This window comes from Ambystoma mexicanum, chromosome 5q (assembly GCF_040938575.1).
Source record: "Ambystoma mexicanum isolate Mex_15411 chromosome 5q, UKY_AmexF1_1, whole genome shotgun sequence".
Taxonomy (NCBI): domain Eukaryota; kingdom Metazoa; phylum Chordata; class Amphibia; order Caudata; family Ambystomatidae; genus Ambystoma; species Ambystoma mexicanum.
The window spans coordinates 96,696,663-96,723,143 of record NC_090933.1 but is presented as its reverse complement, the minus strand read 5'-3'; the positions used below and the strand labels follow the sequence as shown (position 1 = coordinate 96,723,143).

Genomic DNA, 26,481 nt, shown 5'->3' with positions numbered 1-26,481 from the left:
GCCCTTGCCATTTGTGGTTGTGGACCCGATCAATGGGATTGCATGGGGTGGCGGTATACCGGAAGGTGTATGATTTGTTGGGTGCTCAGGTGGCAGTGGGCAAAGGGCAGGGATCACTTGCACCCGAATGGGGGTTGGAAACTCTGAATCTACTGTCTAGTCATGCAAGGTGGGTGGCTGTTCAGAGACCCTGCACAGTGTGACTGTTCCAGCATGATGTTATCACTTCCGGGTCACTTCACACAAAAGACACACCTATAAAATGCGATGAGACATTATCCATATTCGGGGGCAGGGGGGATTCAACAAACAACGGTAGGCAAAAAATTATAAGGCATGATGTCACCTCTCTGCACCCACAGACTACATATACAAAGCCCCCCATTCAATAAGGGGGCGTAGAAGGTGAAGGAGGTGCTGGCTGCAGGTGCAAGAGACCCGCAGCCCCTGCCCTCAGCCCCCTTTTTCATATTCAGGTGTCGGGTGAATACCTGACATTTGAATACAGACTGGTTCCCTGCTCCCATCTGGGTGGAGGGGTAGGGTAGACGCCCACCTATTTGGTGTCAACGGGAAATTGGCAATGATAGGCCTTAAAGGGCCAGTCACTGAAAATACCGGTGTTACATTTCCAGCTCAATTTGGGGAATGAACATGTAAAGAGCTGGGGCCCGCAGAACATCACTTGCGGGCTCCACAGTTCATATAAGTGTGAACGGTCAAGGTGGGGTGTGAGGTGGCGCAAGTGACCAGTAGTTTGGCCACATTACTAGATCTACTGGAATTCATTATTTCCTGCGCAACATTTACTTTCAGTGCAGTTTACTACTGTGTAGAAGAAGAGAAAACAAGTGCATTTAATGTAAGAGCCCAGATAGACCACTCCATCGCCCCCTCTGCCCCCCACCGGTTGCCAATACCCGGATCCCAACATGGTCCTTTGAACTGATTTTAATGATAAATTATTACACATTTGAGATATAAGGAATGGCTAGGTAGTACGACCAAAGGCTGTGGGACCTTCTCCCCATCAACATCAGACGCAATACCACCCTCATGCATTAAAAAAAGAAACCAAGACCCCCGATTATTCAATGAGCAGCTGCTTCACACCATGAGCTACTGCCCCTGTGCCCTCCGCACCCAGTGTTCCTCCTAAAAACCACCCTCAACGGCCCGCCCCACTGTTCCGCCACACTGCCCTTTCAGCACCGCGCATGCTCCCCACTCACTGTACATGTTAACTATTCTATGCTACCCTAGATGATATGTCAGTAAAAAATGATATAAGGACCGATCCCCTCTCCCCTGTGACATAGTTGCCAACATGACCCATTCCAGTATGTAGGAGCGTATCCTGTCCTTTTTTATTCTTTGAATTCTGGGACTTGTAGTTCCACTTTTCCCATTATAAAACCCAGACTACAAGTCCCAGAATGCAAAGAAAACACCAGGACTGGATAATCACCTACAGATTGGAATGGGCCATGTTGGCAACTATGCTGTAAGCATCTAATGAAGCTCTGTAACTCCTATCCTTTTTCGAAGTAGTGTTGCTCCCCGAACATAGCTTCCACGCTCAAGAAATACCCAAAATAAAATAAATAATGATTTTGTTGCTGAACTTGGATAGGTCTGTAAATAAAATCAGGTTGTTGGTTTCAGGATCTTAATGCCCTTTGTCTCTTCTCAAACGCCTATGCAATAATACACCGCTGTTTTAATGTATAGCAATCCTGCATCTTTACTGCAAAGTGTCACTTAAACACACACATTTTACACGACAATGGCACCAGTAAAGGATGCCTACTGGAAGCTGACACACACCCACCTACTGTCACACATTCCACACCCAGGCACATCACAGGTGTGGCTTGTTTGAACTGGTAGGTCTTCATAAAAGAAGTTCCAACTTTCAGAGTTTCATAGGTTTGCTTTTCAACAATGTACTTATGTTCTGTATCTTTATTGATATCATAGCAGTGAATGTACAAACACACTTTCTGACACAGACACGTTTTCAGGAATAGACACATTTCACTTTTTATAAGTTGAGGTGTTTCTCTGGAATGCAATTAAAGCTGTTGTTGTATTTAACATTGATTAACCTCAACCAGAAGTCATTCCCAGAAACAAAATTAAACACATTATGAGCAGCACAAATTAAGTAATCCATGTTCATTCAGTTACAGAAGTAGGAAAAACACAACTTACTTGTCCCTCATATAATTGTGTCCAATTTGCCCAGAAATATCTTCGATAGCAGAGAGGATATGATCGAAAGCCTTTAAAAAACAATGAAAAGAAATGAGATCACCATATTGAAAGACTTCAGAACTTTTGTGAGCTTCCAGGATCATGTGTGACAGCTAAATACACCATTACTTTGTGTTAGCAAATGGACATAGCGCAGAGCTTGACCCGGCAGCAGCAGAAAAATACTCTTTTGTTGAAGGAGGATCTGAAACATAGGATGCAATACATAGAATAGAACGCCCAGAGAGCTCGGTTCAAACCTGAATTTAATAGAGGGTTGGTTTGGCTACATGTAATTGAGACAACTTTTGAGTCAACACTAGACCGAGAGGTTCCTGGAGAACTAAAGCACCAAACCTCCACAATAGGGAGCAAAAGTGAATTTGGCAGGCACAGGCAGGTAATCGGAAACAGGAGACCTCTTTCAATCTGCACGGATACTCACACATACCTACCAATATGCTGACTCTCTGCTTTGCCCCAACAAACAATAGAATTCCGATATCCCCCTTCATTAACTTCCGCCTAGCTGCACACATAATTATACACTACGATTCACAACTCTACAAACTTTAGAACACAGCTATCCCCCACACATAAATCGGCCTAGCTGCACACATGTTCCCATATACAAGCACCACCTCCGCTAGAATGCAGCTATCCAAGACAATCCGGCCTAGCTGCACACATACTATTGGTCTCACACAACCTCCACACTACTCCTAGCGTTAGAAAGCAGCTACCCACCACAAATCGGGTCTAGCTGTACACATACTGCGTGCACGCACGCACTAGCAAGACAAGAGCGCCTGCGTGGGAATACAGGAGTGCATGCGTGAAGCACACTGGAGCGGGGGATGGACTAGAGCACGCAAGGCGGACTGGAGTGCGTGAGTGTGTCGAGGAGACCGGAGTGTGTAGGGCAATCTGGGACGCATGGAATGAATAAAAGTGCATAGAACGGACTTGATCCCATAGAATTGCGTGACGTACATAGTATGGTTTGAATTGCAAGGAACATTTGAAAAAGCATATATCCCATAATTACCCGCCCCACGCTTACTCTCTTCTTTACACCACCACTCAACTAGAACATAGAGATACTATGACACCATTCGGTATAACTGTTCTCATATCAACATCTCCCGCTCACTCCCCATCACTCTAAGTAAACACTGCTGGTTACACACCCCCCCAGCCAGGCGTTCTCCTCAGGCCTTACGCAGCCACACTCGGTCTGGATAAACCCTTCCAGAACGAACACATACTCCTGATCTCTCAACCACCACACCTACCGCTAAGAAGCAGCTACTACACGAATTCTGCACCAGCTGCACACATACCTGGTGCGCACACGCACCTTTCGACTCTCTCTACTCTGTCTACTGACCAGAACTTAGGTTCCCAAGGGCTTTCCACCTACCAGCGCCTTCAGACCATACCAATGGTATATAAGGCGCTATATAAATGCAAAATAACATAACATAACTACTTACCATCCTACTTTCTCTACTGACCTGGACTACGGTCCCTGAGGTTGTTCAACCCGCAGCGCGTTGAGATCATAGAAATAGTGAAAGCCTCTATACAAATGCCCGATAACATAGCATAACAATACTCAAAACTCATCAGCCAAGTAGGGCCCGATTCACAACAAAGTTACTATTAGTAACCGACTTAGTCCTGCTTAAAATCGAAAAGGCCAAATGATTCGCCGAGAAGTTACTAAGTCAAGAGGGGCAACCGTGACTCCTGACTTACTGAAAGTAAGGCAGGAGTCAGAGGTATTCCTAGTTTCCTCGCTGTGAATCGAATAGCAATCTCCAGATTCAAGTCAAGGGCAATTCAGAATAACTTCTTTGTGAATCGCCTGTTACTCGCACACTGACAATTCAGGCAGAGGGACATCAAGTTGTCTGCCCGTAATCACACACATTTTTGATGAAGTGCCAACGCCAGGACGACAGCCCTGTTTTCCAAGACAGCAACACAGCGCGCACCGCGTCGCACCACTGCCTCTCGCACTTCTTTGTGCTGTTAGAGACTGGCAAGCCACATGTGTGGCATTTAAGCTGATGACGCCCGGTGCATGATCAAAACTAAAATGATTGCAGCTCCTGGTTGCCGCTTGATCATTCAACGTGCCGCCAAGGTGGCTTTTTGGAGGGCATGCAGATCAACACTTCTAATTAGCAGATGCCACAAGAATAACAAATATATGTACCCAAAAATGGTTTGCGAATGAGCATCTGATTTATTAGTGCATTGCTCTTGGGTTGCTTTGGCACAGCACAATACATGCAGGGTACAAGACCCCATACCTGTCAAGACCCCATACCTGGATGGCAGGGATGTGCTGATTAATACCTGCAGGGTACATGACCCCATGACTGGATGGCACGGATGTGCTGATTAATACCTGCAGGCTACATGACCGCATGACTGGATGGTAGGGATGTGCTGATTAATACCTGCAGGGTACATGGCCCCCTGACTGGATGGCACGGATGTGCTGATTAATACCTGCAGGGTACATGACCCCATGACTGGATGGCAGGGATGTGCTGATTAATACCTGCAGGGTACATGACCCCATGACTGGATGGCACGGATGTGCTGATTAATACCTGCAGGGTACATGACCCCATGACTGGATGGCAGGGATGTGCTGATTAATACCTGCAGGGTACATGACCCCCTGACTGGATGGCAGGGATGTGCTGATTAATACCTGCATGGTACATGACCCCATGACTGGATGGCACGGATGTGCTGATTAATACCTGCAGGGACATTACCCCATGACTGGATGGCACGGATGTGCTGATTAATACCTGCAGGGTACATGACCCCATGACTGGATGGCACGGATGTGCTGATTAATACCTGCAGGCTACATGACCGCATGACTGGATGGTAGGGATGTGCTGATTAATACCTGCAGGGTACATGGCCCCCTGACTGGATGGCAGGGATGTGCTAATTAATACCTGCATGGTACATGATCCCATGGCTGGATGGCAGGGATGTGCGGATTAATACCTGCAGGGTACATGACCCCATGACTGGATGGCAGGGATGTGCTGATTAATTAAATCTTGATCTCGCATTCACATCGGGGGATCTTCAAAGTCCTAGATGTTACTGTTTGCTGTCCTGGGTAACAATAAATGCAATGCCAGTTTAAGGCCGGGACATAGGAGAGACATCAGTGTGAATGTTACTTTTCATTTGTCTCTTTTCTATTTTTTCTGCTTTTAGCTTTGGGTATTTTTTATTTTCATGGTCAAACTTCTTCACTAACTTTTCTCCTCTTTTTTCCTAAAATTATTCACAGCTGTTTTATACGCAATCACACTGATGAACTATCCAGGACATTTCTTACATTCATGTTATGCTTTACATTTTTTCTATTTTGACTTCAAAATCCTGTATTTGTGAGTTGTTATTCATTTAACATTAAATGTTAATTAATGCCAAGTCCCTTCTTTATGTTTAAAGATTTCCCCCCGCAGAACTCCTCTGAATCCGTTCATACAACACGTAGCGGACACCTCCACCTTTTCCTTCAAAGTCCGAGGCCACCCTCCTTCCCCCTTATAAAACAGAAAAAAATGTTGCTGGTTTGCAGGCGTACATGCAGACGTCTCAAGGGCAGTCAAAGAGTTAATCAGGACCACAGCCTTCTCTAAGCTTAATACTCCTCCCAATGGGTGACTACAACGACAGATGAGTAACACCAACTGCGGTGCCACCTTCTGGCAACACAAGGCCAGGCAATGGCTGCCATCTGTGCGGAACCTCCAAGAATCGCAAGGAGGAAGTGATTTGCTGAAGTGTGCTACACAGAAGTCCTGAGATTGGTCCCACATTGAAAGAACTCCTTGTGGTCAACGAGGCCGGTGGGTACCCACAGTTTCAGCACACGAAGACGTGCAAAGTGTGAAGCCCATGGCCCGAACAAGATCGCAATTCACCAAAATCAGCAATGCCTCTATTCTAAGTGGAGCCCTAAATCCAGAAAAGATCAAAGGGAACAATTCATTCACGTCCAAGGTTTTTTTTTCTCCAGCTGGAGCTGAACAACCTTCTCCAGAGTCTCCGTTAAAGTCACAATTGTAGCTTGAGTGCTGCTTAAACATACAGATTCCTACCCATCCTGTCAAAGCGACTTTGCACTGCAAAAATACAGTTTGCACCAGAGGTGTTGCTGGAGGTGTGGGGGGCTGAGGGGGCTATAGCCCCGGTCTTTTGGTTGTAGCCCCTGATAGAAGCTCAGGGGCTACAACCAAAAGGATAGCTAGCCCAGAGTCACGACGCCCCGACATTAGGAGAGCCCCAGATCTTTTCCAGACCTAGCAACACCCCTGCTTTGCACCACTCTGTGAATCAGGCCAGGTTCAACAATATTTGTCGCTTTGCACCGCACTAAACGTTCCATGAATTAGGCCCATACAGTCTGCACGTTTTAGCAAAGTTTTATGTTGCGCTGGAAACTTTCAGATGGTTTGGCATTAGTACGCAAACACGTTTGCAGGGTCAAACCAGAAAAATAACCCTCTGGATGGGTTCCCGTTTAGGGCGGGGAGCATTCCAAGTGACATGTATCACTGCACCCCTGTCACTCTATTTCATATGGCATCAACATAGTGAAGTGCCATTAACACCCAGCCAGAAAATAAAAGAGTCCTTTACTATGCCAAGCCACGTGCAATGGAGATCAGTTTCGAGCTCCTGCATGATTACGCGGTGGGGGACATGGTACGTTTACACTTTTGTGTAAACAGGTCCCAGCCATGCACCTTTCTTCATTCACACGGCGTAAATGCAAAAGGGGCCATTTAAAAAGGCAGCTTTTACGCTGCCCTTTTGCTCTCTGCTGTGCAAACTGAGTAAACGCTGCCTGCCATGCAGCACTGTGAATGCATTCCCACGGAGTCTGCCTGCTTTTTGCAGGTGCAAAATGCAGGCAGACTCTTTAGACATGCACAACATTGGTGCCAGCATTAAAATGCCTGCTGGCATAAATGCATGGTGTGTTTGTATGGCGGAGAGGAAGGGGGCGGCGGAATCGTAACTCACAATCTGCCCCTCCCCCTTTAATATAAATGAATACAAATCAGCTGTGGCAGGATAGTTAAAAGTCTTACTCGTGACTTTCACGCGTTAGATTTCCGTCACTGCTCACTTACAGTGAGCTCCAACATGTTTTGGATTTGTAAAATACCACATAAGCAAACCTGAAATTAAAAAAAAAGCAATTCATGACAAATGTTTCACTCTCAGAGCTCATCAAAAGAATCCCTTCGCCAGTGGGTGACAGGTAAGTTATGCAAAAACCGAACAGGAACTCTGGGTATGTTTTAGGTAAAGCGTGAGCACGCCGAGTAAAACTCATCTATCTCCCCAGCATTCCCACCCCTGCTGCTCTACCTTCTTTTATTTGGAGAGTGCTCCACCTAAAATGGTCTCTTCTCTGATTTTGCATAATTTATGCGCCATCCTCTCTTTCGAACCATTTTGGTTTTACATTTCCTCTGCTGCTTAAATGGTCAGATTGTTACAATTCCGAGGTTAAATGCCAAACATTGCAAGAGCTACTAAATTACAATACAAGTGGAAAGAAACAGTCTGCGCCGACACCAGGATTAAGATAAAGTTGCTTTATAAGGAAACAGCTTGCATAACAGTGAGTCTACTACCCACCTAGAGATGCCAGTTACGGCAGTGGCCACCTACAGATGCCACTGCTAGGGTTTAGTGCCACTATCTGAAGAGTGTTATTGAGTAGTAACTGTGTTCCTTAACAAATAAACCATTATAGTGAATTGTAACTATAATCAATAACAAGTGTACCAATTACATAACTGGGGTGCTGTTAATTGTACGAATTACAGAATTGTCATATTAATGTTTTGAGGGTTGTTGCATAAAACACAATTATAAAGCAACTGCCTCTTAATCCTGGGGTCACTGCAGACTGTTTTTTAATCGCAGGTGTTTTGTAACTAAGTGTATTCACTAGCACAGGCGAGGAGCTTCACCCTTAGAATTCTCTACTACAGTGGCCTGAAACCTGCAACTCCCCAGTTGTGTGGGCCTCTGACTCCCATTATCCCTCACCTTTTGTTAGCAAGGGTGATGGGATTTGTGGTTCAAAACATCTGGAGAGGCAAAGGTTATGGAACGGTGTTCTAGCCGTATATGTTGATCAATTAACATAGATGTGATGGGATTGCCTGAGAAATAAAGAATGGGAAAAAACAAGGCTGAAAACACCTATTTTTTTTATAGAATGTTTCTGTATTTTTGCAAATTTTTTCAAAACAAATAGATGGAGGTTTGGGCCAGCGAATAAATTAGGGCAGGGGATTTAAGCGGGGGCTGCACTGGTGCCCCCCACCCCCGCCCCGCATTACACTTTGAAAAAAAGTGCAAAACAAGGGAAAGACATTCGAAATGTTATTAAAATACTTAAGTGTTGTCATCCTCGTTGGGTTTTTTCCATTATTTTAACGTAGATTCGATGTGATAGCACAGGGAGCTCAAACACCCAAGAACATTTCTAAGCTCAAAAGTTGCCCAGCCTTTAATTCTTCTAAGATTAATCCATAAATCCATTTTTACCTTCATTACAAACTCAAACCCATCACCCACACAAACCCCAGGCAAGCCTGGAAACACCTTCTAAAAATTCCACTCTGCAAACTGACATGTACACAAAAGCGAGCATTTACCCACTGGGCACCCAGGGCGTGGAACACCCTACCTCTCCACATAGGCAATGCACCCTCCAGCACCACTTTAAGAAAGAACCTCAAAGCATACCTCTTACCCCACATTCAACCCGGCCCTCCTACACTGCTATCACATGTCTATACGCATTGTCCTATCCTTTCCTGAAATAATATTGTAACTTATTTTTTCAACTCCCAACTTTTCAATATTTGAACCATTTAAGGCACTCCAAGACCCTCTGCGGCAGGCCAGTGCCAAAAAGAAGTTCAATAAATAAATATGTGCAGATTTCCATAGTAAGGAAGTAAATGTGCAGATAAATATACATTAAAAAAGTGATTTGTATGAAGACACGACAAAAGTAGACTGAATGATCTGTCTCCCCATTTGTGTTGCTTTTTTTTTTTAAGTCACCTGCAAAGACACAGTCTGACCAACATCCACATTTGCCCCAAAGCAAACCAAAAGCAGCCCATAGGCAAACTCACCCTGCCATGCAGCTTCTCGTTCAGTTCTGAAAGCCAACTGCAAAGACACAGTCCCACCAGCATCCACATATGACCCAAAGCAAACCAAAAGCAGCCCATAGGCAAACTCATCCTGCCATGCATCTTCTCGTTCAGTTCTGAAAGCCAACTGCAAAGACACAGTCTGACCAACATTCACATTTGCCCCAACGCAAACCAAAAGCAGCCCATAGGCAAACTCATCCTGCCATGCATCTTCTCGTTCAGTTCTGAAAGCCAACTGCAAAGACACAGTCTGACCAACATTCACATTTGCCCCAACGCAAACCAAAAGCAGCCCATAGGCAAACTCACCCTGCCATGCAGCTTCTCGTTCAGCATGGGCTCCTTGTGCTCGCTCCGTTTGACTTTCAGCCACTGCACCAACGGTTTGATTGTTAATCCCTGCAGGATATCAAATGGATAAATCGAAAATAAGATCAGGCACTCCCTTCCAGATGCACGGAAACGGGTGAGGCTATAAATCAATAGGAGAGGCACCTTTTAACATGGGGAACAACATGGCATTATTTGCAACGGAGAAAGGAACTTTACTAAATCTATTTGGATTGATGATGCTTGTGTGGGGCTTTCCAAGTTTACAAAAATGGTAAAGAAAGCACGAGGTAGTTGTCTGTGAGCGTGCTCAGTCCACTGACTTGGACCAATTGGACAGTGTTGCTAAATGTACCCGGATGGGCTGCCTGACAGCACATGCATATCTGGAGCACGGTCTATACTTCATCTGAAAAACTGCTGCTTTTGATCGGTGCACCAAGCTGACCCAGCCAACGAGATAGTAGTTGATCACGTCCCTGGGACAGGGATGGAGGAGGTGGGATCAAACAGCTCACACCCCCAACCCCAGTCGAGTCCCACTCCTCAAAAAAGGCCGTTCATTTTCAGACGTACGTCCCATTGGTAGTCTAAAGGTTAATTAATTTGCACAAAATAAGACAAAAAGTAAGAAACGTAAAGGGAGAAAAGGCTTAATGAGTAGTAGCCCAGGAAAGTGTAGATAACATGCAACCAGAAGTGCCAAAAGAGTTCACGAGGGCAAGATTGAAAGGACAATGCTACTGGGTTGGCAAATAGCACTGGAGGTTAGTGCTCCCTCTAAGAGCTCACCGCAAGCACAGGTTAAAATCCTGGAAGGGCCATCTCATCCCTTCTACTTTCAGTGGTTAATAAACTGGCTTTTCATGACACCTACAGCTACAGCGCTTAGAAGTGGAAAGATTTCGGCCTGACGTGCTATAATAGAATGTGATTTTTTTTTTTTATTGCCCGGAGCAAATGACTTGCTCTTGTATCTGGCCTCATTCTAAGTTTGCCAGTATCCTGGTGGAAAATCCACCAGGATACGGCAAACGTATTTACCGTTCCCGCCACTTGGTCCAGTGGAATTACCACCAGATTACAAGTGGCGGGAAAGGAGGTAAATTCCCATCCCATGGAGTCCAATTGGTCTCCATGGGGGATGTGCCACTACTACTGGTGCAGATAATACCAGTGCCAGTAATACAGACTATGTTTGCCTGTAAAGCACCTGACTTACCTCCAGCCAAAGGCTGGAGGTAAATCAGGTGCCCCACCGGCAAACGTATATTTGGTAGGTGCCGTAATGTTCCAGTAAACGTTATTACTGGCACATTATTACTACACCGACCAACTTATAATGAGGCTCTGTGCGCAACAGCTGACGGCCAGTCTATGTACAGGGTGTTTTACAATGTTCAATATCGATTTATGAACGAGGTGGTGGGCAAGGGACATCACTGACTTTACACATGTATGCCTCAATCCAAGTCTGGCGGTCCGGAAATAAGGGTGGCGGTAGCAACGTGTCCCCATTCCCGTGACTCCACAGGAATGGGGACTTGCAGTTCTGCTGCATAACATCCCGGCCCATCGCCACCTGTAATACCCAGTGGCACCGGGTTATCAGCAGGGGCGCCTCCAAGGGGTGGCCAAGGGGGGCCACGGCCACCCTTATAGAAATGTTGCCCCCCCCCCACTGTCCCATTCAGTTTTGTGTGCTTGTTTTGGTGTGCCACCCCAAGATTTCCGGTGTGGCCACCCCTATGAAAAATGTCTGCGGGCGCCACTCGTTATCAGGAGGTGGAAACAGTGTTACGAGATCAGCGGCAACCCGCAGGTAGCAGCAACGGGCTACCGACGACCTTGTAATGAGGCTCAAAGGGCTCCGGTGCCGCACCCTTTGGTAGGAGGCGCCCTTTGAGAGAAATCTTACAGACTAGTCATCTGTGCAGAGCCACAGTGCAATGCTGTGTTGCTTATTATCAGAGAAAGCAACAATGATTCCCCGGCATTCATCGAGGAAAAGCTAGAAGGGTCTGGCATTCGAAAGTATATTATGCAGAATATATCAGATAGCCGTTTAGTCTAAAAACAATGTAAAGATGTTTTTAAACGGAGCAAGTTAGCTAGGAACTGGAGCCTTTAGTGCACACCAAAGCAATAGGTATGTCAATAGGAACCTGAATTAAAAACAAGAACTCAATAAAGGGATAACGCAAAAAAGCATTGGCAAAGCTAATAGGTTTGGTTTTCTGAAAGTGTGTGTGTGTGGGTGGGTGTACTGCGGTGATGGGGAAAGAGTTCAGGTAGTGGAGTGATGGGGTAGGCCGGGATAAAAACCCGGGCAGAAGGATCACTGAGAGGAAAGGGGGCAGGGAGCACAGGCGACAGAAGGAACACAGGGCACGAGAAGCACGGAGGCAAGCTGAACTGGCTGGGGGTGCCTGGAGACCCTGGCGAAGGTGTAAGCTACACTACCGGGCAAGGGGCACTGGGGAATGTGAAAGGAGCACACAGGGGCAATTAGAAGCAAAGGGCATTGGGGGTGCATAGGGTACTGGGGGTGTACATGGGGCACTGCAGAGATGCATGGGGTTAGGGTGGGTGGCTTAAGGCACTGAAGGGTTCAGGAAACATGGGGCAAAGGGGAAATGGGTCACACAGGAAGGGCCAACTGGGGTTTGCAGACACCTCTTACTCAGACAGAGCAAGGGGGAAAAAGATGAATCAGGGAAGCACCAGAGTAAAGGAGGGAGAAGTGGGATGGTGACAACAGGCACTGGGAATCTAGAAGCACTGAGGGCATGAGGGCCCAGCACTGTACATCTGATGTGAGCCAAAGGTGAGGGTATGAGGGCCAAGCCCTGTACATCTGCTGGGAGGCAAGGGTAAGGGCATGAGGCAAAGGTGAGGGCATGAGGGGCAAGCACTGTACATCTGCTGGAAGGCAAAGGTGGGGGCATGAGGGCCAAACACTGTATATCTGCTGGGAGGCAAGGGTAAGGGCATGAGGCAAAGGTGAGGGCATGAGGGCCAAGCACTGTACATCTGCTGGAAGGCAAAGGTGGGGGCATGAGGGCCAAACACTGTACATCTGCTGGCACGAAAGGTTGAGGGCATGGGGGCAAGCACAGCACATCCGGTGGGAGGGAAAGGTGAGGGCATGAAGGCCAAACACTGTACATCTGTTGGGAGGTAAAGGTAAAGGCATGAGGGCCAAGCACTGTACATCTTCTGGGAGTCAAAGTTGAGGGCACACGGGCCACACACTGTACATCTGCTGGGAGGCAAAGGTGAGGGCACGGGTGCCAAGCACTGCACATCTGCTAGGAGGCAAAGGAGAGGGCATGAAGGCCAAGCACTGTACATCTGCTGGGAGGCCAAAGTGAGGGCACGGGGGCCAAGCACTGCACCTATGCTGGGAGGCAAAAGTGAGGGCATGAGAGGCAAGCACTGTACATCTGCTGGGTGGCAAAGGTGGGGGCCTGAGGGCCAAGCACTGTACATCTGCTGGGAGGCAAAGGTGAGGGCATGAGGGCCAAGCACTGCTCATCTGATGGGAGGGAAAGGTGAGGGCGTGGGGGCCAAGCACTGCAGATCTGCTGCGACACAAAGGTGAGGGCGTGGGGGCCAGGGATGAGGGCCAAGCACTGTACATCTGCTGGGAGGCAAAGGTGAGGTCATGAGGACCAAGCACTGTACATGTGCTGGGAGGCAAAGGTGAGGGCATAAGGGCCAGTGCATAAGGGCCAAGCACTGTACATCTGCTGGGAGGCAAAGGTGAGGGCCTGAGGGCCAGGGCATGAGGGCCAAGCACTGTACATCTGCTGGGAGGCAAAGGTAAGGGCATGAGGGCCAAGCACTGAACATCTGCTTGGAGGCAAAGGTGAGGGCCTGAGGGCCGAGCACTGTACATCTGCTGGGAGGCAAAGGTGAGGACCTGAGGGCCAGGGCATGAGGGCCAAGCACTGTACATCTGCTGGGAGGCAAAGGTGAGGGCCTGAGGGGTAGGGCATGAGGGCCAAGCACTGCACATCTGCTGGGAGGCAAAGGTGAGGGCACGAGGGTGAAGCACTGTACATCTGCTGGGAGGCAAAGGTGAGGGCACGAGGACGAAGCACTGTACATCTGCTGGGAGGTAAAGGTGTACTGCTTGGAAACAAATGAAGACTTGCAGAAAAAGGGCAGTGGTGGAAAGCAAAGGAGAACTGGGTAAGGCTAAGGGCACATTGAGGTGACAAACCCAGGGGCGCGGTGGCGTGACATGAATCACTGGCAAGGGGCACAGCGGGATGAGGGAGCAGAGTTGCCACTGGGTGGAGAAGCCGTGGCCTGGAGGGTTAGCAGGTTGGAGGGGGCGAGGGGCGCATTCATCCACTCGCTTCCAGGGGATGCAAAATGCATCTCGCCTTTGCCCCATACACTCACCAGGAGTCCAATTCCTCCATAAGAGCTAAAGGTAGCCCTTGTGTGCTGCTGTTTAATCCTTAAACTGTTTGAGTCCCAGCCAGGGAACCATAGACATAGAGGGTCATTTTATTAGAAATGTTCGCCACATGTAGGGGATCCCCAACGTGGGCTCGTATATAATGTTAGGGGACCTGTATGCGAGTGTATACATTCACACGGTGGAAGGGGGTGCTAAAGTGTAACACAGGCCTGTTCCCGTTCACTCTCTGGTTCCTCTCTCTCTCTCTCTCTCTCTCTCCTGAAGAAGTAAATCCTTCCTGTAAATTTCACTTTGCAGGTGGCATTTCCTATTCCATCCACCCGTTCTTCAGCAGGTGGGAAACGGAGACGTATTTCATAGAAGGAAGCCCTTAATGTTATGCTGCGTGCAAATGCCTTGCAGGCGTAAACGTGAACTCACGAGACGGAGGAGGGCAGCATGGCAGTGGCCTAAACTCTGCTCTTTGCCCCTCCTCATCCTTGCCAGAGCATGGAAATGGGTGAGAGCGGGACATGGAGTCGTGCAAGCATTGCACTTTGCTTTTACGCCTCTGTTTCCCGCTCTGCCCCATGTAAAATGACCCCAGAGTATTTCTTCAATATCTATTTATGGTCCCTGAGGGCGTTCAACCCAGAGCGTGTTGAGATCATACCAATGGTGAAAGGCGCTATATAAATGCCCGATAGCATAACATTAAGATAACGTCTATATCAGTGGGCAACATAAATAAAGCAATGTTGTTATTTGAAGTCTTAATGGGTGTGCACAGTGTGGAGAGCGAAAGGGGCAGGTTAAGACTGTACAGGAGATGAGACAAGTGAAAGCTATATTGGGCAAATTCTTGGAGGCTAGTGGTGCGGTGAAACCTTCTGATTTCAAGGTAATGGAGTCGAGACCTCGTAATGAGGGTCCGGGCAAGTTAAATCAAATGAATACATTGCTCAAAATCCATAACACACAAGCTTCAGGCAATTCCACAGAGTCAGTCCTTTTTACAAGTGCACCAACAGAAAGGGTGGTGTGTACAAACGAGGGTCTTATAAATTCATCTACAACAACGTCGGTCCCGTGAGCTCCCTTACTGGCGAGTGCCCCGATCGAATAGCCTCGATCATCTACTGGCGCCCCACTCCTTTCTGTAATAGCGACCTCTGCCTCCAGCATAAACATAGGGCAATCTGCCCAGTTGCACCCTAAGCTCCCACATTAAAGTGCCATTGATATTCAGGCAGCTTAGATGGCTGGGGTCCCCAACCAAATTGAAAGCATGATTCCCTTACAGAGTAATTCACTGGAAAGGACGAGTCAAGGGATACCTAGCAGTGATATGCAAGGGAGGTTCGTCTGCAAGATCCTGAAAACTCAAATAAAGATGGTTACATGTAATAATGTCCCCACAAAAATGTCTGCTGACAAAAACATCACCGTTCTTTGCAGAGACATTATTACATTGAACATGTGGGGGACACCCCCGCAACTCCAGAATTATATATATTTTTTAACAAGGGGCGCAGGGCACATCCCCTTAGCCTGCCCCCATACATAATCTCACCATATATAATGTCGCCAATGGCTTTTCCCTGCAACGTTATGTATGGGGACATTATTACCTGATACCGTAAAGATGTTATCAAACTGTACTCAGCCATTCATGTATCAGTGGAGGGTTTTAGAGGTTTATCTAAGGGCATTCCCACCTCCAAAAACGGGAATTCAGATGAGAGGCCTATTACCCAAGAGCCACTTAAGTGTTGCAGGGTGACCAACTACAAGTTCTGTCTCGGGTTTGAGGATCAACTTGAGGCGACCCACCGCCCCCTCCTGACTTTAGGCTGTGATATCTGCAGCTTCCTCTCCAGCATAGCTCTGAAGGACAAGTCTTGGTTTGATAAAGAATGTATAAAAGGGAAATTAGACTTCCTGAGAGCTCTGAAGTCTTCACTAAGTGAAAAGGATGATCCCCCTGCAATGCAGCAGTAGTTAGGTGGGGTTTCGGCAGCGAGACCTGCCGAGAAGGGCCTCAGCCAAGGATCTCACCTCAGGCGGAACCCTGTTAAACTCTTTCTATAGAATATCGCCACATATTGTTACATTGTCTGCTGATGCTCCAAAACTCATCCACAAGAATGGCGTCTCAGACTCTGTGGCTTTTGCACCGGCAGTTAGATACATTTAGTTACCTTTGCATAGAGTGGGGCCTGTCGATCAATGTCCGTAAAACGAAATGTATTGTGTGTCATTATAAATGTTAACAGCTATTAAACAGTGGTCGAAGTGGGTGGGAGCGGTTGGGAGCGGTGCTCGTCTATTTCTTTTTTTCAAACGTTTTACTGTACCTAACGTTTCTATTTTTTCTAAAGTTCCGCAATGGTTTAGTTTTAAAATAAAAGTATAGGAAGAAGTTGAAACGTGCACTGCACTGAACATTCCCTTAAAAAGCAGGTGTGTTTGTTTGGGGGTTTGCATTGCACGTGGTAGAGGATGTGGCGATGGGGTTTGTGGAGAGCGGGGGCAGGCCAACAGAGAACATAGTTCCACTACTTCTTTTTGTGTACTTCGACTACTGCTTTTAAACCTCTCGTTGCCAAATGAGAAAATGTAATGCTCCAGTCAGTTCGACTCTCTTTGGGTCTATTTGGCCATTAATTGATCTTGGACACAAGGAGTGCACAAGCTTCAGTAAACAATGTATCTTTAAAATGACTCAGCGCAACTTTAAAAGGTGTGCCTTTTTAAACTCCAAGAACCAATACAAATGTTTTCCCTGGGACCTGCAGTACCGAATTGGGACATTTCACCTTTAGTTGTTTGCCCTTTTTCATCAGGTTATATAGTTTAGTGGTGAAGTGTCCGGCCTACAAATCTGTTGACTGCGGTTTGATCCCCGAAGGTGGCTGTAATTCATACATTCAAAGAAGACATTCAATGTGTTTCTCATTTTTGCTGGGGGGGACTGAGTCCACCCTCTGAATAAAGTGGGTGGACTCCATCCCCTCCCCCCCCCGCGTGTGCCCACGACTTGAGCCCTGCTTCTATGGGGCTATGCAAACTTCAAATCTTTGGCAGTGAGGGAGAATGTCTTCTTCAAGCATTTTCTCGCCTTGCTCAAATCAACACCTTGCCACGTTTCAGGCTCAAACTAGGCAAACGTGGCTGGATTATGAGGCTAAAACAAGACTAGTGCATGATAGGGTCCGCGTATGTACTACGTCAAACCTTGTTGTCTTTAGAGATGAGATTTGGGAGGATAGCTCAGGGGCAACATGCTCGCCTTGGAAGCAAGACGACACGTAGCAACACAGGTCCGATCCCCGGGTCCGCGCTTAGAAACCTCTGGGTATTAAGCGCATTATAAATAACATATCATATCATATCTCCAGGGTGGTGTGGGGGTAGGCACTTTAGGGGCTTGTGCATGCCCTTGGCTTCCTGGCCTTAATTATTCTGCCTCACCCCTAGGCATGGAAGATATTTGGCCAAATCCAACTGCCACGAGTGGCAACATCAATAAAGTGAACAAAAAGACTTTTGTTGAGTGGACGCAGATTGATAAATAGTCCAACAGTCAGCGGTTATTCTGAGGGACAGGGCCTTCGACTGCAAGACGCATTTTGCGCTTCATGCATGCATAGATGAAATAGAGCCACTTTGGGTAAAACTGCTATTCATCGAGTCCCGACAGGGTATACTGCAATCGGTATCAGATGTCCAACTGCCCCGAAGTGGCAGAGGGGCTGAACCATTTCCCTTTTGTTTCTTTTGTATTATTTATACACACACACCAATATTAGATTGAAGTGTCTAAAGAAAGGTGGCGTTAAGAACTCTAATGAGGCACTATATTTGTTTAAGACATCATCACATCGAAGGTCTGAGACCTTTGCGCTGGCCAACTATCCAGAGAGGACATGGCCAAGATGAGCCAGGTTGACATTATTGGTAGCCTGATGGGCCCAAACAAACAGTGGCACTTAACTGAAGGTTTTCATTGGGTTTGCCGAACACTGAAGGTCATCTGCTATGTGCCACAGCTGTTGGCGGCTGGAAGACATTGGGCCTCATTACAAGTGTGCCGGTCCGGTAACAACGGTTCCGGTAAGCCTACCGGCACTGTTGTTACCCGACCGGCACACTATGGGTTTGCTTGCCGGGGCCGCTGTGCCCAACATTAAGCAAGCCGTAATGGAAGCACCGGCACCGTTATCAATGGTGCCGGTGCGTCCGTGTTCCCCATTCCCATTGAGTCCTATGGGGCATTACAAAATTACCTGCGGCTGACTTCCCGGCCGTCGGACCCGGAATAGCCCGGTGGCACTGGGAAGTCAGGTGCCGGTAATTCATTACGGGTCTGGCGGCAACCTGCCGGTTTTACCGGCATGGTTACTGCCAGACCCGTAATGAGGCCCATTGTCTTTGCACTTGCTGGATGGGTTCGTTTTTACATTGCTTTTTGTATTGATTAGTATTTTTATGATTACACTACTTCTGTTCATTACATTTGACCGTGATTTGGCTTAATGGCAATTTTGTCTGAAATAAACGATATTGATTGATTTAACAAAGGGATATCAGGGAAAGTGGCACAGAGAAGAATTGGTACAAGGAATGGGGCACAGGAGAACACACTTTGGAAAAAGGGATAGAGAGAAGGTACTCATGTACTGCTTTCATGTACTCAGATGAAGCCACATGCCGGTGCAATCATCATAGGCCAGTGGTCTTCAAACTGTGGGGATGCCCCCCCTGGTGGTCCCAAAGTGTGTCCAGGAGGTACATGAAGCTCTTCCAAAAGGGAGTACGGTGACTGATTTTAATAGAACATGTAAGCAGAAATGACGTGTAGGGGGGGGGCAGCAGCAATATTTGTACTGAAGGGGGAGCTTGGCGTAAACATGTTTGAATGCCACTCTCATAGGCTCAGGTGCAGACTCATAGGCCCAGATCTGGCCTCATTTGGGTGTGTCTGAACTGAGAGAGGGCACGAGCCTCCTGTTGGCTTACAAGGGGATATCCGGGAGCAAGGAGGCGGGGTGTAAGTGCAGAGGAGAGGTTGCTGACTGCAGGTGGTATGCTGGATGTTGGGCTAGAACATTTACCATCCTGAGGCTGCTTCTAAGTGCTACTGAGGAACGGAATGTAGAAAGCCAAGTGGAAGATGTGAATAGAGGAACGAGAGGGCAGAACAGACGAATAATCTGGATATTAGAGCATATATGTGTCACAGCCTACCAGGTTGCAATCATGTTACCCCTTGTATAAAGGTCCCCAGTGCTTCCTTGGAGTCTGCAAGTTCCCCAGCCCACCTCCACAAAGAATGCCCTGCAGTGCATTGTGGCTGTATGTGCAACACCGGCAGAAGCAGAGCAGGCCGGGATGCTGCGCTTTGCGTATGCGCCTTGGAACCCTGAAACGCTCCAAAATGTATGCGCATACACGAAAAGTCGCTTCTCATTGTGACCGGTTTCGGAGAGTTGCACCTGTGTGGGCCTGGATTCACCTGTTCTGGATTACGGATCCGGCTTGTATTTCTCGACTTGTATTTGCTTGCTGGTTTAAGGACCAAGTGCTCCACTTGTACCTGGCCCTATCTCTGCTCACAGCTGATGCAGGTGCTCTCTGGGTATTGCACTGCTCCATAGAGGCAATTTCAAAGCCCAGCCTTTTTACAGGGTTGCTTCTTGATTTCCCCCATTGTGCGCAAGGTACACCACTAAACCTCTTCCAATAGTGGTCCTCATATCCTGTCCTCATCCTGCTCCCATTTTCCTGAGCTGGCGATTTGCCCTCCTGTTTACTTGCTTTCCCTGTTTTCCCTTACTTGTCCCGTAGTTGTGTCTGCTGCGTTCTGGAGTTCAGGCCCCTTGTCACGCATTCTGTCACGCATCCTGTACGTGGGGACCGAGGTCTTCCTCGCAATCCAACACAGAAGTCTGCTTCATTACGGCCACATTATACGTGGCGGCTTCGGTCATGTTGTAGTTGGCAGTTGCCTTGGAGACTAAGCAACGTCCGTAATACTTGACTACGCGATCACGTGAAATGGGCACGGTCACGTGATCACGCTTAATACCCAGAGGTTTCTAACACCAGCTCACTGCGTTTTCTCAAGATGCTACGAACTTCTGGTAATTCTGGACTTTGACCACGGCTTGCTCTACGGACCCGCTCTTGTTACCTCCACGGCTATGACGACTCTATTTTGGCTCAGACCATTCAAACTGCTGAAAACTCTGCAAGGATTTACGGACTGTTTTTGTATCGACGTTTGGTTTTGGCGCCCTGGATTTGTGAATTTACACGCTCCTGAGCTACTGGACTACCTTTGAATTTCTCTAAACTGCTCCAGGCACGCCATACTCAGAATCTTACCTGAACTCCCATCTGGTTCCACGTCAAGTGCCTTCCAGTCACAGGAGTTACAACTGCTGGACCTTCATTGTTTTCTTAACTTGCACCGCACTAGTGGGGATTAGTAAGGCATCCTGTCCACCCTCTCCACTTACAAATCTTCCCCTTATTTTTGATCGGATTTGATGCACACATTGTAACGTGATTGTTTCACTTAACTCTTGTTTCCATTGCAGCTACCTGGGGCCCCAGTGAGTTCCAGCCACCTGTGGCCTCAATAACTGGTCAGTGAGTTTTAAGAGTTTTATTAATTTCTCTGACTGCTACTTGGAGAAGGAGGTATACATAGTCTATGCAAGAATCAGTTTTTGACACCCCTACAGACTATTTTTATTTTGTAGCTTGTAGGTTGGATCATCGGGCAGTCAAATTCTGGCTTGTGGACTCAGGAAACAATGATATGATATGATGGGTTATTTATAACGCACTTAATACCCAGAGGTTTCTAAGCACGGACCCACGGCTCGAACCTGTGTTGCTACGTGTCGTCTTGTGTCCAAGGCGAGCATGCTGCCCCTGAGCTATCCTCCCGAGACTCTGGTTGGATACTACTTAGGAGTTACATTTCTCTCTGTGAGCTGCGATGGGGTACGCAGTGGGCGAGGGGGAAGCAAAGAGTGTGTCTCTGATTCTGTTTTTGTGCTTGCGTTGTTAACTTGACTTGAGTTGCGCAGCCTGTGAGAAAGCCACTAGTGTTCCCTCGGTTCCACGGGCCGACTGGCCATCGCTGTGACATCCGCTGGGGCTGGTGCGCCTGGGGAAAGGATTCGTTATCCCCTAAGACCTTGCCTCCCAGTTCACATTCAGGGGGGCGACAGATTTCGACAATATGATTGTCCGTTGGTGGTGGTGTGAGGATCTGTTAGGGGTATGTGGTGGTTTCGCGGGGCTATGCCATGTTGACTTTGGAGGTATGTGCCGCCCTGCTGGAGTGCTGGAGTGTATGTGATTTTATGTTGTTGGTCATGGCTGCGGGGCCAGCTAAAAACTGAATAGCCACTAGGGGAAGCTCCCTGGTGAGGGTGGAAGAAAGAGCCAGTGGGAGAGAGGTGGACGCTTAAGGAATGACAGATGTTTTAGGTATGGGATTGGCACAACTAAATGCCACTTGTTGGTTATCTGATTCCCTGCCACTGTGGACCTGCAGGTCAGTGTATTTCCTCTCTAATCATACGGGCCTTTCCCGACGCTTAGCATCTGTTGCTATGTGTGCATCTCAGCTGTGCCCTCATTGGTTCTGCAAAATGGATCAAGACAAAGGGCAAGAAAGGGGCGGGGGACATGGAATAAGCAACAGAGAGCCCAAGAAGTCGAAGGAGTTTACATGTCAGGGAGTTGGACATGATCCCACTCTTCCTGAAGTCTTCCTTGCATCTCCTACCTGGACTCTTCCACCACTAAGTGCTTTGAGGCCATACTAATGGGATAAAGGTGCTATATAAATGACAAACTAGTACTACCACGACTTGTACCCTTTGCCGAATCAGCAAATTCCTGCACGTTGATTGCTAAAGGAATGTGCCCCTTCATGTTCCAAGAGTTTGCACGGTACAAGAAAAGCGCCAGAGGTGCACATCCTCAAATGCTGGCCCTGCCCCTTACTCTTCGTGAGGTTAGTCTCGGCCTTATGCAGGCAGGCAACTGGCTTTCAGTTCCCCAGATGGGGACCGGAGGACGAAACTGGATGCAGCCTGCAAACCGCACCAGGGATGACATAAAGCATGTTGCAGAAAGACCTATCACCTTTGGCCCTATGTGTTATGGTGACCCTGATGACCACCAGGAACGGAGTCTGGCTTCAATTTCATACCTATCCCTTACAGGTGAGGAGCAGAAGTGGATGTGGCTGGATAAAGACGGACCCCGTCACATGCCTGCCCTGGTGACGCTGCCTCATGGAGAGGGGCAGAGGTCCTAACATGCTATGTGTGCCCTAGGAACATTTTTTTATGTCACTTGCTGTCATTCAGGGTAATGACCCCCCCTTACCCCCTCCCTGAACGTGAGCCAGCCTCGAGGTCATTTCACCGGGCCCCAACTCCAAGTATGGGAAAGAAAGGATAGACTCAAGGAACATGCACATTTGCACAAAATCAGAAAACCATGTGGAGGAACACAAGCAAAGCAAAGAGTTCCTCCGGTCAGTACTTGGTCCAGAGTATGCCAAAAAGAGAGGGCCATTTAACGATAGCCAAAACTACAAAAAGAAGTGTGCTCAGTAGCAGGACATAGCATAATCTCACCCAATGACAAAACACAATATGAATGTCTCCGGCATGCATGCATCAGCATTCTGCATGCTATTTAAGTTAGCATCCTTTTTTTTAATAATGATAGAGTTGTCAAAGGTTTATATCGTCAATATTATTTTTACTGCTGACACTTCCTTTCAAACTTCGAGCAATGCAAACAATTTCATGATCCACGTGTCGGCAGATGCATGCCTTTTTAAAAGAGGTTTTCAGAGTGGAATGTGATATAATATTAATGGAAGCTAGACTATTTCCAATCAATGGTACCGGAAGGTGGTTCGGTAAAATGCGCTGGCTCTTGTAATAGGTTGCACATGGTCAAAAATGCAATACATTTTGTAAGGATAGCTCTTATTGCATTTCAGGTACAAGTAAAATGTACACGTGCTATAAATTCATCACGATATGTCTTCCCCTCTGGACATAAATATTAATAGTGAATTTGCTTGGACAATTGGATGATACATGCTAAATGCGGTCATGTGAAATAATCATTGACTCTTTGGACAATTTCATATGTGATGACAATTCATGAGACCCTTTGCCCTGATAAAGCCAGTGGGGGTGAAACATAGGCACGTGCCCCAATAGGGTGATGTTGGCACCTTAGGTTAACTACGCATGACACAAGGACGTATCGTGAGGAATTTATAGCACGTGTACATTTCACTTGTACCTGAAACGCAATAAATAGGAGCTATCCTTAAAAAGTGTATTGCATTTACTACCATTTTCAACATATTACAGGACCCGCCGCACTTTACCTAACCACCTTCCGGTACCAAAACTATCAAGGACCACATCGACTCCCTGGCCCCTGCCCTGGCTGATCTCTGCAATCACTCCTTCGCCACCGGAGTCTTCCCATCCCCCTTGAAGCATTCCCTTGTGCACCCCCTTCTTAAGAAACCCTCTGCCGACCCCTCATGCCCGGCTAATTATTGCCCAATCTCCATCACTCCCTTCCTGGGCAAGCTCCTGGAGAAACTGCCCATCTCCCAGCTTAATCTCCACACTGAATCTGTTGCTTGTCTTCATGACCATTACTCTGTCTTCAGAGCTGCCAGACGCACGGAAACTGCTCTCCTTCCTAAACATCTGCGAAGATCTGCTCTCCAACCTTGACTCTAACACCCCTTGTGTCCTCATCCTGCTTGATCTCTCATCTGCCTTTGACACTGTCAACCATGCCATCCTGCTCAACCGTCTCCGTAATAACCTGGGTATCACTGGTCAGGATCTGGTGTGGCTGACTTCTTTCCTCTCTGACCGACCCTCCCAGGTCCAACTTGGGTCCTTCCCCTCCACTACCTTTTTCTCTACCTGTGGTGTCCCTCAGGGGTCTAACCTCTCTCCCTGGCTGTTCAACCAATACCTGGCACTCCTTGCCCACCGCATCGCCGCTCTCTGCCCCAACTTCCAGTGCTATGCGGATGACACCCAGCTCATTTTCAGGCTACCCTCTGCCTCCTCCTCCTCTCCTTCCCTCATCTCTGACTGTCTGTCTGCTATCCAGGAGTTGTGTGCCGCCAATGACCTCTGCCTTAATGCCATTAAGACTGAGATCTCCTCACCGGCACATGCGCTCCCTGTTTTCCTGTTCCTCTCTGGCCGGCCTCTCTTGGTCCTCTTCCCGCTCCCACCTGCGAAGGCGAAAACCTCAGGGTCATCTTCGACTCCACACTCTCCTTCTCTCCTCACAACTCTGATGTCTCCAAGAAGTCACACTACCAGCTGCACCTCCTCAGAGGTATTCTGCCTTTCCTCTCCTTCCCCCAGAAGCTCACTGTCTCCAGAGCTCTGGTTCTCTTTAGGCTGGACTATTGCAACAGCCTCTTTCTAAATCTACCTGCCTCCACTCTCCGCCCTCTGCAACTCATCCAGAACAGGACTGCGAGACTTGTCCTTGGCCTCAAGCCCAGGGATCATATCTCTCCAGGACTGAAATCTCTGCACTGGCTCCCAGTGGCTGTGAGGATTAAGTTCAAAACCCTCTGCATCGTCCACAAGGCCTTCTGGGGTCTGGGGCCTCAATACCTTCAACTCGCTCTTCCTAAATATCTTCCTTCTCAAGCACTTTGCTCATCTGCCTCCAACTGCCCCAGGGTCAGTCGCTTCTCCAAGCAACGAGTTGATGGTAGATCTCTTTCCTCGGCTGATGCCTCCCTCTGGAACAGCCTCCCTGTCTTCCTTTAAACTTGACGATAACCATCTCCGGCTCCGTTAACACCTCAAAACCGTTCTCTTTGCTTCTGCTTTCTCTCCTCCTCTCCACTGCCTACCTCCTGGCTGAAACAGGTACTGCACTGGCTACAGGGGCACCCTCTGATCCCGGGCCCAGGTCCCTTCTCCCACCAGCGTCACACACCTGCACTGCTCACCTAGCAGCCCCCGCACTTGGGGACTGTTCTGTATCCTTACAGTCCCCCTACGAGACCTCGATAGCTGATATCCGCACTTACCCATCCACTTGCCACATGCTGGCCATTATTTTACTTAATGTTATTATCTATTCTCATGTACTGCACTTTCCTTTCCTCCCTTCCCACGCGCTTGCGCGATCTGAATGACACCTGGCCCAGTAGGATCGTTGTCCGTCCCCCTTGTTCCCCTCCGTTGCCTCGTCGCGCCTTGAAACACTTGTGTATAGGCGTGTCATAAATGCCATATCATATCATACCATTGACTGTTCATAACAGGCTGTCTAGTGAATAACCGTCTGTTCAGACTTGTGCTGCTGGAGCGAGTTAGTTAATGAAATAGTTAATACATAACCATCGAATGCAGATTTTTTGTATATAAATCAAGGGATAGGTGCATTGCTTAAATATCCACTCGCTTTATTCTAAACTATTTCAAATAAACAACGTTAGACACTTAGAAAAGATATGGGAGGACTTGACTTTGCACATCTGCACGTTAAAGCGTATCACGTCAGTTTCAGCATCTCATCAAAACAGAAAACTTGAAATATTTACCTGAAAAATGACCGTGAAAAACACCACAATGATAGTTGTGCTGACAAAGAGGTTTTTCTCTTGGACTTTTTTGCCATCTAACAGTGCAACCAAAGCGAAAGCAACAGCGCCCCTCAGGCCACCGTAGGACATGACCACCTGATCGATGATTTCCAGCTGGACCACTCTGTAGCGATTGAGCATCCACGTCTGTATCACCACACCTGTGGGAAAGAAAAGGTGGACTTGGTCACCTGTTGAAACGAGTGTCAGAAAGACCATTTGCAAATTGCATGTTAGATCACGTGTTTGATGTCATGCTACGGCGGTCATCACGTTGGGCCTAATCGCACAGGCTTAGGTGATAGCCTTCAACTGCATCTTGACCATATTTGATAATAAGGACTTGGTGACTCAAATAGCGTGCCAAGCTTGATTCCCTCCGTATCCAAGCGCTGTAATAATTGCCGTCGCTTTTATTACTCACTCATGGTAATCAATGTATTGACTGTGGGAGGACGAAGCAGTGGGTCGTACCTACCGGGGGCTTGACCCTATGTCACGCAGCATCGTCCCGTTCCCAAGTCAAGCAC

The 26,481-nt window shown here is 47.7% G+C and overlaps 1 protein-coding gene across 2 annotated transcripts in view; it reads right to left on the bottom strand.

The window, feature by feature from the left end:
- SLC9A3 (solute carrier family 9 member A3) overlaps positions 1-26,481 on the bottom strand; it is a 274,506-nt gene that overhangs the window by 55,202 nt on the left and 192,823 nt on the right. For both annotated transcript variants that reach the window (XM_069620592.1, XM_069620593.1), the window contains exons 7-9: positions 25,910-26,112; positions 9,816-9,905; positions 2,215-2,285 (exon numbers count right to left, since the gene is read on the bottom strand). In XM_069620592.1, coding sequence (XP_069476693.1) covers positions 2,215-2,285; positions 9,816-9,905; positions 25,910-26,112 — 364 coding nt within the window. The remainder of the gene's footprint in view (positions 1-2,214; positions 2,286-9,815; positions 9,906-25,909; positions 26,113-26,481) is intronic.